Source organism: Scaptodrosophila lebanonensis, unplaced genomic scaffold (assembly GCF_003285725.1).
Source record: "Scaptodrosophila lebanonensis strain 11010-0011.00,11010-0021.00 unplaced genomic scaffold, SlebRS2 tig00000053-arrow-pilon, whole genome shotgun sequence".
Taxonomy (NCBI): Eukaryota; Metazoa; Arthropoda; class Insecta; order Diptera; family Drosophilidae; genus Scaptodrosophila; species Scaptodrosophila lebanonensis.
Window position 1 is genome coordinate 5,925,045 of NW_022060548.1, and position 14,834 is coordinate 5,939,878.

General features: G+C 35.3%; 2 protein-coding genes across 2 annotated transcripts; one reads left to right on the forward strand and one right to left on the reverse strand.

The window, feature by feature from the left end:
* The first annotated feature begins 353 nt into the window (after nt 1-353).
* On the forward strand, nt 354-2,644 carry LOC115623871 (casein kinase I-like). Its single transcript, XM_030518417.1, has 4 exons — nt 354-432; nt 490-1,209; nt 1,917-1,980; nt 2,467-2,644. The coding sequence occupies exons 1-4, from the start codon at nt 354-356 to the stop codon at nt 2,642-2,644; spliced, it is 1,041 nt and encodes a 346-aa protein (XP_030374277.1).
* Nucleotides 2,645-12,504: 9,860 nt separating this feature from the next.
* LOC115624168 (mitochondrial import receptor subunit TOM20 homolog) lies at nt 12,505-13,778 on the reverse strand. Its single transcript, XM_030518765.1, has one exon. It carries the CDS (start codon nt 13,506-13,508, stop codon nt 13,050-13,052), a length of 459 nt encoding a protein of 152 aa, XP_030374625.1. The 5' UTR covers nt 13,509-13,778; the 3' UTR covers nt 12,505-13,049.
* Nucleotides 13,779-14,834: the final 1,056 nt, after the last annotated feature.

Sequence of the window (14,834 nt, forward strand, 5' to 3'; positions counted from 1 at the left end):
GGGAAAAATTTGGGGAAATAATCAAAATATAAAAACGAACTAATAATTGCAATTAATTGATGCGAATCGAAAGGCGTAAGAAGGAGAACTGCTTATAAAATAACACGATAAAAAATACCACGAAGTGTATCAAAACTAGCTCAGAAAGCACTCTTAAGCAAGCTCTTAAATTCAAAATATAAAACATTTATTTCCAAACCTAGCACAGCAAATTTTATAAGAGCTTTATAGAGGTGCTTTATATCTAATTAATATAGCTTATAGCCATTATACAATATCTGTGAAATGACTTTGACAATTGGTTACAAGCAAATTCATTTCAGTCTTTTGTAGATTAATCGTCTATATTAAAGATGGAAAGCATGCAGCCGATAACGACAAAGCACTGTGCTTCAATTGTGGCAAACAAATATCGAGTGATACGCAATATTGGTAAGCCACTGCAACACAATAGGCGTCACTCCAAAAACATACTCGGCTTCTTTGCAGGGAAGGGCGCATTCGGCGGCGTTTACTTGGGCGAGTGTATTAAGAACGGCGATGAGGTGGCCATTAAGTTCGAGAACGCCAATGCGCCTGGGAGCCACCTTGATCAAGAGGCCCGTTTATATCGTTGTTTAAATGGTGACGCCGGCTTTCCACGCATGCGCGACTTTGTTCAGGATACGAAGAATAAAATGTTGGTTATAGACCTGCTCGGTCCATCGTTGGAGGATCTCTTCAACTATTGCAAACGTCATTTTACTGTCCAGACAGTTGTGATGCTGACCATTCAGATGATATGTCGCCTGGAGTATGTGCATTCAAAGTGTTTCATTCATCGTGATATTAAGCCCGATAACTTTCTCATGGGCATCGGATCCAACTACAACAATCTTTTCCTGATTGATTTTGGCTTGGCCAAAAGATATTGCGATCCAAAATCGCGCATCCACATAGTTTGTTGTGAAAAACAGAGCTTTGCGGGCACGGCTCGCTATGCCTCGATCAACACCCATCTGGGCAACCAGCAGTCGCGTCGTGATGATATGGTATCCCTAGGCTATGTCATGGTATACTTGGGTCTGGGCTCACTGCCCTGGCAGGGCCTCAAAGCCAACAGCACGCATCAGAGATTGGAAAAAATCTTCGAAGTGAAGAAGTCCACTTCGATCCCGGTGCTCTGTAGCGGCTTACCGCCTGAGTTCGCAATGTATTTGAATTATAGCTGTTTTTATACCCTGTACCCAAAGGGTACAAGGGTATATTAGTTTTGTGCGAGTGCACATGGAACACACAGAAGGAGGCTTGGTAGACCCCACAAAGTATATATATTCTTGATCAGCATGACAAGCCGAGTCGATATAGCCATGTCCGTCTGTCCGTCTGTCCGTCTGACCGTCTGTCCGTCTGTCTGTCCGTCTGTCTGTCTGTATGAACGCAAGGATCTCCGAAAGTATAAGAGCTAGAATAACCAAACTTGGTATACAGATTCTCCTGAGACCGAGAAAGGACGAGTTTGTTCATTTTTTCTGATCCACCCCCCCACTCCCCCCCTATTAACGATTTTCTATAACTCCCGTAATTCTTGGAATTTTGAACTAAAATTTGGTAGTCACATTAGGTTAGTAATTATATATCCGTATACCAAGTTTCATTATGAAAGAATGATCAGAAAGAAAGTTATAGCCATATAACCAGGCCCAATGCACACATACATACATATGTACAAGTACACAAACACGCATAGACACGATTCTGATGTAATTGTAAATGTATGTATGCATGCATGGAATATTTTATATTTAATTAGTTAATATTTAGTTAATTAATTAAATTAATTTAGTTAATTAATTAAATTAAATTAATTAATTAATTTAATTACTTTTTTGTGGGGTGGTACAGGGTATTTAAGAGTTGAGCCTGCTCGACTTTAGCATTCCTTTCTTGTTTAGATTTCGATCAGCGGCCAGACTACATACATTTACGACAATTATTCTAGTAAGTTTTTTTTTTCAATCTAGACAAAATATTCAGATTTAATGACCGGTGAGCTTACAAGTCAATTAGAATCACTTTGCCTAAACAAAAGACCCTTTCTTTACAATTTTGTATATTTTAAAATAAGTCTCAGTGGTTGCGATATTAAAATCCATCATTTTCAATATCGACCGAAAATTTCTCTATTAATTAATTATTCCTTTTTCGATTGGAATGCATTTTGTTGTAACTAATCTCAATGATTTTTCAGTAAATATGTTCTTAGCTCTAAGCATTTCGCTTTCGACATTAAAAGCTTAATATATTAAGTGAGAAAAGATAACTAAAGCATTTTTAAAGTAACATTGTAAGTCATTTAATTTCAAGTCGAATTTGTTTTTTAGAGATTTTATTAGATTTAGAGCTTACCGATAATTCATGAATATAGTCAGATTTATAGAGGCCCATTGAAATCGTCTCACCAACCATTAATATTAAATTTTTCAGTAAACTGATGAGATCTCTCAAAGGTGAACACAATTTCGTTTACGACTGGATATTGCTAAGAAATAAAAATGACACTAGTCGTCAGACAGAGCTATTGGGCCAGCCTGATGGTGATAAAGAAAACGAAAAAAGGAGCCAATGTGAACCCACGACCCACAAAAAGAAAAAATCAGAATGAGTTTATTAACGACAAAAATGTGTTCAGACTTGATGAATTACCTCAATAGTTTTTTTTATACATGAATTTATGTTTTTATTTAGATATAAATAGATGTTCCTTTATAGTCTATATTTCCAGAAGTAGAAAATACAAAGCACTTTTTCCAGTTGGCTGAAAATTTGCTAGCTTAACATTTTTACTCTGTATTATTATCATTTATTAAAATATAAGAGCTTTAGTCTACAAATTGATGAATGAAATGAATTTAAAAAATATTTAACTCTGATGTTTCCTCTTCTTCCGCGCTAACCTTACGAAGCACTTAATTGAAGCCATTTAAGCGTCAAAAGCTGATTTAATATTTTTTTTTTCAATGAGAGCTTCTCTTAAAGCCGTTACGCATTAATATCCGACTTAATCATATTTAATATCTAAGGATTAATTTACAAAAAAAAACCTTGTTCCACCCTTCTCTTGCGAAAAATGTAAACGAAACTTTGAAGCACGATTTAACATATTAAATGACTATTAGGCCATTAACAGAATTATAATGAATATCAAATAATATTTACATTTAAATAAATAGAAAAAATTAAGAATTGCGATTAAATAACTGAGCTTATTAATTTCTAGATTGGGTTCGAAATAAATGTAATTTAAATGAGTTTTAAGTAATTAAACTTATGTTAAAGATTAACATCATTTTATAAGGTAAATTCACTTTGCATTTATTAAAACATGTACTTTCTACTACTTAGTATATGTCTGATTACTTTGCTGTTAATATTCCGGCATCAATGATGTCAATCTTTGTTGCTCTTTTCTTGGCTCACATCCAAGGCAAATGGCACGTGCCATATTAAATCCTCAATATCAGTTTTTTGCCACCTGAGGCAATGCAGGCCAGACTCTCAATGTCGGCAGGTATCAGTTTTCACTGACAGGTGAGAATGTAAATAAGAAAAAACTATGCAATAAATGTGCCGGCGATGCAGAGGAGTGCATTAAATACGCGTAATTAAGGAATTGAAGCTGAAAGGAGGATCATTAAAAAGGAGAGGACGCCGAGAAGCCAAGTCCGTCCAGTCTCTGCAAATTGATTCATAACCAATCGCCTCTGCGTTTTCTTTTTTAAAGGCTTCATTCATATATCAATGAATTGTTGTAGGGAGAAGCATGATTAATAGTTTGCTTTCAACACAATTTCACAAATAGCGAACACTGAGTTATAGATTGGACAACGCGAAAGATTGCAAATTCGTTCAACACGGCATTGATTTTGGACTTTATATTGGAGGGACCTCAGATTTGGTCGCTAAGCTCAATATTTATTACTGAAAGAGTATTAACCGAATGTAAATTTTGGGTGGTACGAGTATAGCTAATCGGAACTCGTTGTGGGAAAATGATTTCATATAATAAATTAAAATAAATTCATGTAGAAATATTTCGAAAGATTTTGTTATGAATTATCAACTACACTAAACCAATTAAACCCATTTTCTGTTACATTAATAAATAAAATGCAAAGGACTAGAGGAACAAGAGGAGGAGTGAACAAGCCACTGTGGCCGATGTACTGGACTATAGTAGCTCATCCTGCCTTATGAAGTTTTCTTGTCGCTAAATGCATTATTTGCGCAGATGTTAAAATGTCTTGGCGAAATTGCTTCTCCTCCTCTTATTCCTCACTATGGCTGGTAACGTCCTTGTTGCAATATTTGCATTGTGCATCGATAAACAGTTTCCTTTTACTCTACCAAGAGATGCAGGAACTTGGTTTTCTTATTCAAAGAGGCCATAAGCTTCTTTAATAATCTTCCATTCAAAGAATGATGATAATATGGAATGATGAACGGTTGGAAGAGCCTACTCTTGCTAGCTCATCAACGCTTTGAACTTCGAATGATGCGTCCTACAATAGGGTATAAATGTTGATCTCTAAAAATTAGTGCTATCGTCTAAAATATCAGTGTTTGGATGCCAAGTAGAGCTAAAGAGCGTGTTGAAAGTACATATAATGAGTGTTTGTTTACAAAAGGGACAAGCATAATAAATATAGTAGCAGAATTCGAATTAGTAATACGAAAAATATTTGATTTAGTCTAAAAGCCTAATTTACATATGCTTGTAAATATTTGATTTATTATGCATTTTTTGCGTAAACATGCATTTGTTAGGTTGAATATTCTGAAACATTAAAGTTTATGCCGTGGGCTGCTTATGCTTCCACCAATTGTTATTCAGTCAAAACTGTAGATAGAAATAACATTGAAATTCGTTTAATTGCTTCAGCACTGACTATTTAAGTTACAGAACCAACGAATTTTTAATATAAGATTGTTTGCTTATGCAGCCATCAATTCTCACTAATACTCTATTCAATATTTATAAGTCAAAATTAGATTCATAACAGGTCGACTGACATCTGCATTTATGTGCGCATATGTGACATTATTACTTGAATTCATTTCGCTATGATTTTTTTCCCATTTGCATTTTAAATTCATGTCAAAAAACGAAACTTTTTCGTATGTTTTGTGCGCTTGTTATATATAAATACATACATGAATTTCTTTCTTCAAGCTCAATGAACTGTAAGATACTTGCAGACTGTTTACGTGCGTGTAGGCCAGACATAGCTAATGGACTTAAATATAAATCCTGCCTTGATCTCTGATTTTTTTTTCTTCGTTTTTTTATAAAATTGTGGAAGTTCTTTTCATTTTGTTTTGTTTAAGAAAGTTAAATTGCAGAATTCGTTTAACTTTCGACGCTAAAGTGAAAGGTATTTGCATTTTTTCATGAGTTCAGCTTCATTCGGCCAGCTAATTTATGCATCGGACATTTCCACGAATCCAATTTACGTCTTCACCTGCCATTTATGTACATTTCCATTCGTCATTCCCCTCATCTAGTCATTAACTCAATACCTCAGATAAGTGTAGCCAGGCCACAAGCCATTAATCTTCCAAGCAATCCAATTTGACTTATGGATGTGTGTTTGAGAGTTCTTTTGCATGAGGTAGAAAAGGCACGTGCTGCTCGGTAGATTGTGGCAAGTTCGCAGTTAACTTTTCAGAAATACTTGACAGCCGACTAATTTGGTATGCATTCTGCCAACTGCAGTTTTCTATCAACTCTTAGTTAGTAGACATAGTAGCTCTTATGAAGCAAAAGTACACCGAACAAAACTTTTAATATAAATTCATGCGTCTATGGTGAGAGCTGTGTAATCCAGTGTCTAAGCTCAGCTATTGAAATAATTATGTTGGTCCATACAATTCCCGTAATACTTTGGAATATTTAAAAAAAATATTTTTATTTATGAAATGTATTATAAGTATTTTAGTTTATCTCCTTATTGTCATCTACATCTAATTTGTTTTTAATAACATTTAAATTTTCACCTACTAGTACCTTTCATTTGTTTAATTTAATTATCATTTTTAGGCCTAGAGTCTTATTTAATAACACAAGAAAATAAATAAATAATTTGCAATATAATTTATCTATTTATAGATAATATAATATTTGCAATAAATATAGCGAAATGTTTAGAAACTATTTTTAAATAAGTATGTTACCCTTTTTGAAAACGCAAGCCTGATTCTTTAACGCGTTTCGGCTGCCTATCGTACCCTCATCAGGGAGTGTGTTTATTAAAAAACATTACATCCATGCATTTTTATATTAAAATATATACATTTTAAATATAATTAACGTTTGTACTAAGGCATCATCACTAATCGTCCGTTTTATGTCTTCATTAAGGTTCCTATATTTAAGTCTTCTTTCCCTGCTCTCGCATTGCTGTTCTATGGCTTAAATTTTCCTAACTATCCTTAGTCAATACATCCCGTTTTTGTTGAGTGCTTTGCCGGTGCTGTCGTAATTTTTCCCATTTTTGTGGCTCCTTTGTGTCCACCGTTCGCTTTGATGTGCCTGTGTATACTCCATTGCACTTCTTCCATTCCACTTGCAATCTTTTCTTTGCATATCTGGTCTTTTATGTTGGTACATAGTTTTCTTCTTGAGCTTTTTAGTTAACAAATTTTCAATATACTAGCACAATACAATGAATTAAATATGATTATGCTAGGTAGAAACATTGCTGGATGTTATTGTTTTATTTAGCTTATATGGCTTTTTCGACAGCCTATATTTGTTGACTTATTGTTAAATAAAATATATATCTTATATTTGTAAAAATTGAAACATATTAATATTTAAACAAAAAATCCCCTGTTTTTTTATTTTCATTATTAGGCGTTCACTTTTCTTCTGCATAAATTGTGAACTATTTTATGGAAGTTTTTTAAAACTATTAACTAAGATTCTAGAGTCCGGTGAAAGTCAAGTTAAGGTATTACGACGCCTAGATGTATATTTTTACGCTTTGAAATTGGGCGTGGCTAAGATTCTTTCTCCTTTGGGTCAACTTATCTATACAAGTTGAAGAAAAATAACATTCACTTCATTTAAATCTTCCGTAATTTTCATAGCGTTTAGATATTCTTAAATATTTATAAATATTCCAAAGTCTAAGAAGAGCTTTACCATTAATTTGTAATTATGCTTAAATTTAGCTCGCCGAAAGTCCTAATGAACTAAGTACATAATCCATTTACAAATATTTAATTACAAAGCAACAATTTTATTTATAAACAGGTGTAAAGCGTTAGAGGTTTTTATTAGTGTACAGAACTGTAGTTTAATCCATCTGTTGCCGACTTGCATGCAAATAGCGTAGAGGATGCGCTCCATGTGTTGTCGCAGGACTGTGTGACGCAAATCCTTTGACGATAGTCGCATGCAAAGCACTTGCTGGGCTTCGTCCATGACTGCCAAGTGCTGGCTTGAAGGCAAATGCAAACAGACGTTACAGCTACTGGCAAAGAATGAACTGCGAGTTGGCAAAAAGGGGAAAAGGAAGGCACACACGCGCATGCAACAAGGAAAATAGCCAGCAAGCGGATTTCCTTTCGCAACTTTGCAGACTGTCGAAGGTTCGAATTGCTCCCTATCTTTTTTGTTGTTGTTGCTTATCCGCCTAGTTGAAATATAAGCAATAAAGTTTTGCAACTGGATATTTTTTAAAAGAAATAAAACTGTATGAACGAAGTGAATATAAAGCTTTGCAGTTGTCTTTTATTTTGTTTTTGTTCAGTTGAGCCCGTAAAAAAATGAAATTTAAAACAGTTGAGGGAAAAACTCTCGAACGTGCCGAAAAACTGCAAAAAGATGAAACAAACTTAAACACTCTCACAAATGTGCGCCGCCACATCCGCAGACAGGATATGAATAACGGTTTCTATATACAAGTATGTGTGTGTGTGTGTGCTGCCTACGTGTTTGTTTGTTTGTTTGTTTGTGGCACTGGTATGCGGTGTCTGGAAAACGGTTCATGTTTGAATTTTTAGGCTCCCGCTGGCACAAAACACTTTGCATTTCCAAGTATTTTTGTTGCTGTTTATTAAATTGAATACACTTTCCCAGCTATATACACGCACTTGCATGTTATCGGTACGCCCAAATTGGTTTCGAACTTTTATCTCAAGTTTTACAATTTCATTTAAATCGTTCATATTTCCACACTCTCGTACAACTCTGCGTTTGCGTATTTTTTTGTTAGTTTAGTTTTATAATAAAATGTAAGACTGCAAAAAAGGGATTCGGTTTCAACAGCACAACAACTAAAATTAAACAAACTTTTGGTTTAATGGAAAATACGTAATACAGCTACATTATGCAAAAATATTTCAGCATTTTTAAGCCAATATAAAATATTGTCAACATAATAACAAAATGTTGTAGAAAAGACGTAAGCCTTCATTTTACCGAAACTTTCATGCTTGATGTTTTAATTGTTGTGTGAATATTTTAAACAAATATCTACTTTTCATCGCATGTTTAGGTACTTTTTTTTTTAGTTCAATCCAACGCACAACTGTGCGTATGCGTTATATTTTCTATGCATAATTTATTTGAACTAATATATGTATCATCTGTTTTTATTGTTCTGTCTTTATACCAAAAATGCACATTTAATTGCACACTAATTATTTCTTTTTTGGAAATACATTTGTGATGAAATATTATGTCCAAGCAAAAATGTTTGTATACATTTTTTGTTTGATTTTTTTTTTTTGTGTTTTACAGTAAAATGTATTTCTTTCAATTTGAACATAAACCATATTAATTTACACAAAAATTCAATGGAATTTTGTGTTGTTTGAAAACATTACGAGGAATTTTATATGAAATGTATTAAATTAAGAACGAGTGCGTGAAAATTGTCATTTATTTATAGTTAATATAATTACTATTGGCATTGTGGCAATAGCCCTAGAATAGTTATTAGAGTTTGGCAAAACTAATTGATTAATATAGTTACTATAGGAATAGTGGCAATAGCCCTAGAATAGTCATTATAGCTTGGCAAAATGAAGTAGCCGGCCAAAAATAAAAAGTCGAATTTATTGAAAACATTTAAATCGTTAAAATACTGTCATGATCATCAACAAACAAATTTTAACTACGGCAAACATTTCCAATGCAGAAATTTGATGTTTAATTAACGAAAACTGCAACGTTATTTAATAAGGACTTCAGATTGTTTGTTTTATGATTTATGTGAATTCTTCAAGAGTTGGTCTTTGAAAGCATCTCCAAATAATTTGCTTTATGTGTCTATTTGACATAACAATCACCATTTACCACTAACTACTATTTGACCTCTTAATCATAAGTACTTGACCTGAGCGCACAACTAATAACCTTTTCGTCCTTTCTTTATAAATAGCACACATATATATAATACTGCACTAAACCCGCACACACACACACACTGCTGTACTCATGTACAGGCCTTGGCATTTGCCATTTGGGAGTGTTTAATAAATTTTGCCGGCCAACACAGTTTGTTCCCAAAACAGCTGACAACAAAGCCTTAGCCTAATTAATATGTTTATGATAATTGCTCAAATTAGCAGCACAGACAGCTGGCAAAGCAAACACATCTTTTCAACCATCCTGACAACAAGGAGGCCTCGAATAATTTTCCATTAAATTAGCAGATATTTCGCACTGGCTAGATCTGGTTGGCTAGATTGCGAGCCTTTTAATGGAAATGGAAAACTGCTGCAGCAGCGTTTGTTTTGCGAATTGGGCTTTGGCGACAAAGGCCGACAACGTCCAGCCTTGCCGATTTGCAGGGACAATGAGGCGCATGGTTGTTGTGATAAAGCGTTTCAAGCGTTACGACCACAACGCATTATGTAATTACGTTAACATGCATTTTCCGTCAGCTTGTGGAAAGGGGAGGTGGATATAACGACTAGGTTGAGGAGGAAGTCAGGGCTAACCCAGGAGACAACACAAGTTCGTATATCCATTTCAATCAGCCGATAACCTATTCTATCTGCTTATCCAACTGCCCTCCCAACGTTTTGTGCACTCAAGCATTGTAATAAAAGCCACATCGGCAATCACAGCAGCCGCAAATTAACAGCAAGAATTGATTGCAATTGGTTGTGTCACTAATGGAAATGCTGTAATTACTCGAACGCATGGGTTTACCTTCTTATGTAAGCTTCCCGCAAATATTTCCTCCACATTTTCCATGCACATTTTATACAGGATCTGCCAAAAAAGTTTCAACTAAGTTCAACAGAAGAAACTTACTTACTTGTCTACAAAAAAGTATTGAGAGTGAAAAATACGAGTTTTTACACTTTCATGCTAATCTAGCTCCCTTATGGCTGTCATGCATACAAATTCTCCAACTTTAGCTGCACCTATTTATGGGCCATAAAAAGGGATTTGGGTACAACATGCCGGCCCTTAAACAAGTATATTTTAGGTCATAATTTAAGAACTTGAATGCAGAAAAGGGTCTGCCAAGACACTAACTAAAAAAAGCCGGAATAGTCTAAATATTGCGGCAAGAACTTTATTTAGATTAACGGCGGGCGTATCCTCAAACCTTTCTTTTGTTTAAGCACCGAAACGTGCTGGGGTTAATGTTCCTCTCATGGTGAGAGTAGCAATCGCATTCCTAATGGCCAATTGGCCGCTGTCATGTCGAGAAGATAAGCAAACAAGACAGCGACGCTTTCAAAGCAAATGGCCAAAACAAACAACTAACAACAAACACACAACGCGTATACAGACATTGTAAAATTGAAATGGAACCCAGCTAGGTTCAATGCCAAGCGCAAAAGGCGCCCATCAATCACATCGATCCGTGGGTCGCCAGCTGAGATTAATGGGAAATTATGGGCGCCGACATAGCTAAGGATTCAGGACCAAGTTCAATTGCTTCTTGCAGATAAATTCTGCGTAAATTGCTACACTCAGAGATAAAGGGCAAGGCAAATGAAATGTTCGGAATTTATTTTTCATTCAAGTTTTAATTAAAAGAGAAAGACTGGAAAATATTCTTAAATAAATTCAATTTAAATACAGCTAATTAACATTACTTTTCACATTTCAATTTTGCCTTTTTCAAACAAAAAAAAACAGACAATAATCTATGTACAAATGACTGAAAAAATGTAAGCTTAATAGTTTTAAGGTGAAAACAGTAACTGGGACGGCAACATACTGTGCAGATCCTGAGCTCAAGCACTCATGCAAGTTGTCTGACTTTTAGAGCATCGTTCAGGTAGTAGTATTCGCAATAAGGAAGGCGGTGAAGTTGGCTTTAAAGCTGGCATGCAGCGAGGCAGAAGAGAAATAGACTGGATTGAGGATGGCGGAGACTTTGGCAAGGAACAGAGCAAGCACGAACGACATACTAAACTCCTTTTGAGCTCTCTACAGCAGTAACCAATTGGAAAGCTGGTAGCAATGGGGAAATCACTACCAATGGCATAATGAGCCACTCACTCAATACCTCTTACAACTCCGAAGGAAGGAATGCACACTAATAACGACCTAACTCGAAAGTCCTTGCTTTTTAGCAGCCCATGCCAAAAAACTAGTCATTATAGCAGACTTCAAATTCAGGGAACCAAAAGCTATTGAAAGAATGAACCTCCTCTACTATTGCGTTGAACTCGTAACATAGGCTTGCCTCAATGAAGGAGGCAGGGTAACATTTTCAAAGCACAGCAGGATACTGGCAGGTTATTAAATCACTCTTCAAAATTATCTCAAATTTTTAGCATCCACCCATTGACTGTTTGGAGATTAATATTTAAGCAGCTAAGTAGCCTCATGTGGAATATTTAAAGCGAATATAGTTAAAGAAATGTTGAATAATTTCAAAAATGTTTCGAAGAATTTAATGTTCCATATACTGCTCAGCTTCTGTACAGCTTTGTAGCATGCTCTGCACTTTAGTACTATGATTCTGCGGTTCGTTTTCGCAGTATAGAAAGCATCGGGAATTTATTAAGTCCAGAAGTAATTCCTACTTCGTACCCTCCGTGGCTTAAGCTAGAATCTCAACATAAGGTTTTGCCTTTTAATCGTCCATCATTAACAATTGTGTTTGAATGAATTTGAATAAATATATATACTAGCTAAGTAAAATTGTATTAGAATGAATTTAACTGCACTATTTAAATGTACACTATTATTTCTCTAGGTGTACTACACGTGGCAGGAAGTACAAATTCGACACAATGACAAGGCATTGAAATGTCAACAGAGTGGCAGACAATATAAATGTTGGAATTGTCTGACAAATTCGCTTTTAATTGTTTAAGACAGACAGAAATTTGTCATTCTGATCATTTATTCGTTTTTGATAAGCAATTGGTTTTTTTATGATTTAAGCTGGATGAGTGAATAATATTAAGCTCCGATTAAATTTCACGATTTAAGAAAGCGTAAAAGTTAGGCCAGCGTTGTCTGGAAAAGAAATGCAATTAAAACAAGCGCCAAACTTTATTAATACTTTTTTAAGTGAATAATTGCAATATACTGCCATATATATACAAAAGAGGCTTATCGATTTTCTCTTCTTGCAATTAATGGCTATATAGAGTGCATACTCGTACATCCCAAAACAACAACAACTTCGCCGGTAAAACTTGTCACACATTTTCTCAAGAAACACCATGATGTCTGGCAAATCGAACAATTTCTCCAGACGTTTGAATGGTTCTTTATGCTAGTATTTGATTAACTTTGGCAAAAGTTAAGCTATCGATTATGAACAAAAGTTGAAGATGAAGGTTTTTTTTTTTTTGTATCCACGTGTATCTACGACGTCTTGAAAACTTTTTTAATTTACAGAACCCTATCTCCCCTTTTGAACAACTTAATAAATTATGGAACAGTAATTAGAATCCCATGTCTAGAATGCATACTCGCTGTATAGTGTGAGTGCTCAACGATAATTTAGAGCTCCCAATTCGAACATGAATAAATTCTTTAGATAACATGTTATAGAATATCTTCACTGTTGTCCCTATTCGAGGTCGTCGGTTAGGGGAGCGGGTTCGAAGGCATCTCCGACTTCTTTGATTGTTGTTATGCGGGTGCCAAACTCCTGCATCCTTGTGATCAGCATATCGAACACTTGATACGGCAGAGAGGCCTGCAGGACTTGCAACAAGCGAGTCGGCTGATTGCACACCAAAATGGCATTCGTCAAGTGTTCCACGCCAGTCTCGAACTCCCCGCTGGAAATCAACGCCTCGCCCATTTTTATCTCCTGGAGGAAGTACTTCTCGATACCGTCCTGATCGCACAGATCGGGACCACCCGCCATCATAGCCTCCTGTTTCCGGCGAGCTAGGCGACGACGCTCCCGCAGCTTCCTCTTGAAGTCCGGATCGCTGTGGCGTTGATGATCAAAGTAGACGCAATATGCGACAAAAGCAGCAGTCGCCATGCCACCTATAAAGCCAATCAGTTTTCCAATCATCTTCAAATCTGTGTAGAAAGGTGTGTATGTCTGTTTATAGCTGTCTAAATAAAATATATCGACGTTATCGCTGCAACTCTCAGAGTCTGCTCCACACGCTAAAAGGCTTTGTGTAACGTATTTGTAAAACTATTGACCGAAACGACAGTTGCTAAAATCATTCAAAGAACTTATTTTTTACATCACAAAAACAAACAAAAAATTTTAAAATAATTTTTGTAAAATATTTGTGTTAAAATATTTGTTGTAGAATCGAGCTCTCTCTACTAACTAATATGTGTTGTGAACAGTTATTTTTAACGAGATCCGAATGAAATGACAGTTGTTGCGAAGTATACCCTGATATTTGGAGTTGCTGGGGTAGGTGCACTAGAATTTTTGAAGAAAATATGGGTTCAATTCGTAAAGTGCCAAAAATTAATTATTTTCTGGAACTTAGCGCGTAGTGGTTTATTTATTTAGTTATTTATTCAGGGGATAATCAGTCTGCATAGGTGTTTGATATTTACAAGGGGACCGAACTTAATAATGTATACCTGTTACAAGTAATAACAATGACAGAAATATTTTAACAATAATAGGAATACTAAACCAACAAATCAGCTGGCTGTCTTCTTTTCAGTCGTGGCCTGGCCTGTCTGTTGCGATTAGTAAGGCCGTTGTTTTGATCTCCAGATTTAGATGATAAACCAGTCTTACTCAGTTATACTCCCTTAGGCTTTATACTGAAGTGTTTGGACCTGTATGCGGTTCATTGCTGCAGCCAATCCCCAAATCTGGATGCCACCTTACATCTAAGTAGCACCAAACGAGATCAGCAATCAGGGGGGCATCATAACCTTTCCTTTCTTCCCTGCACTCTAGTTCAGCATCACGGAGTTTTCGTTGCCACCTTTCGTGCCTTTCAGCAATACAAATCATTACCCTTTTCATTAATTTAATCTCGCTATTAAATCGTAATTGTATCTATCAGATTAAATTTATTGCATCCATCAGATTAGATTCATTCTGTTATACTATAATTAGTATAGCGAAGAAAATTACATTTTCATTATATATATTTTAGTAGGTTGCTTTAAATTTCTGCTCAATATATACATAATTATATATGTATGGCTTTGCCTAGATGTAGTAGAAACATAAATATATTTTCTACTAATGAATTTCCAGGAAAATTTCATCCGGGGAACGATGGCCATGTATGTAGTTCTCGAAAAATATGTTATATTTTTCGCGTTCCAACTGTTGCATTTGTCAGAAGAAGTGACACTGACATGACATTTGCACATTCTCTTGAAAATTTCGGTTTTGTTTCTATATATGAAT

Excerpts from the sequence above, each read along its gene's own strand:
- LOC115623871 (XM_030518417.1), top strand. The coding sequence starts at position 354 with ATGGAAAGCATGCAGCCGATAACGACAAAGCACTGTGCTTCAATTGTG. Across the intron at positions 1,210-1,916 it reads AATGTATTTGAATTATAGCT|CATTCCTTTCTTGTTTAGAT; the intron begins GTTTTTATACCC and ends GCTCGACTTTAG. Across the intron at positions 1,981-2,466 it reads CATTTACGACAATTATTCTA|TAAACTGATGAGATCTCTCA; the intron begins GTAAGTTTTTTT and ends TAAATTTTTCAG.
- LOC115624168 (XM_030518765.1), bottom strand. The coding sequence starts at position 13,508 with ATGATTGGAAAACTGATTGGCTTTATAGGTGGCATGGCGACTGCTGCT.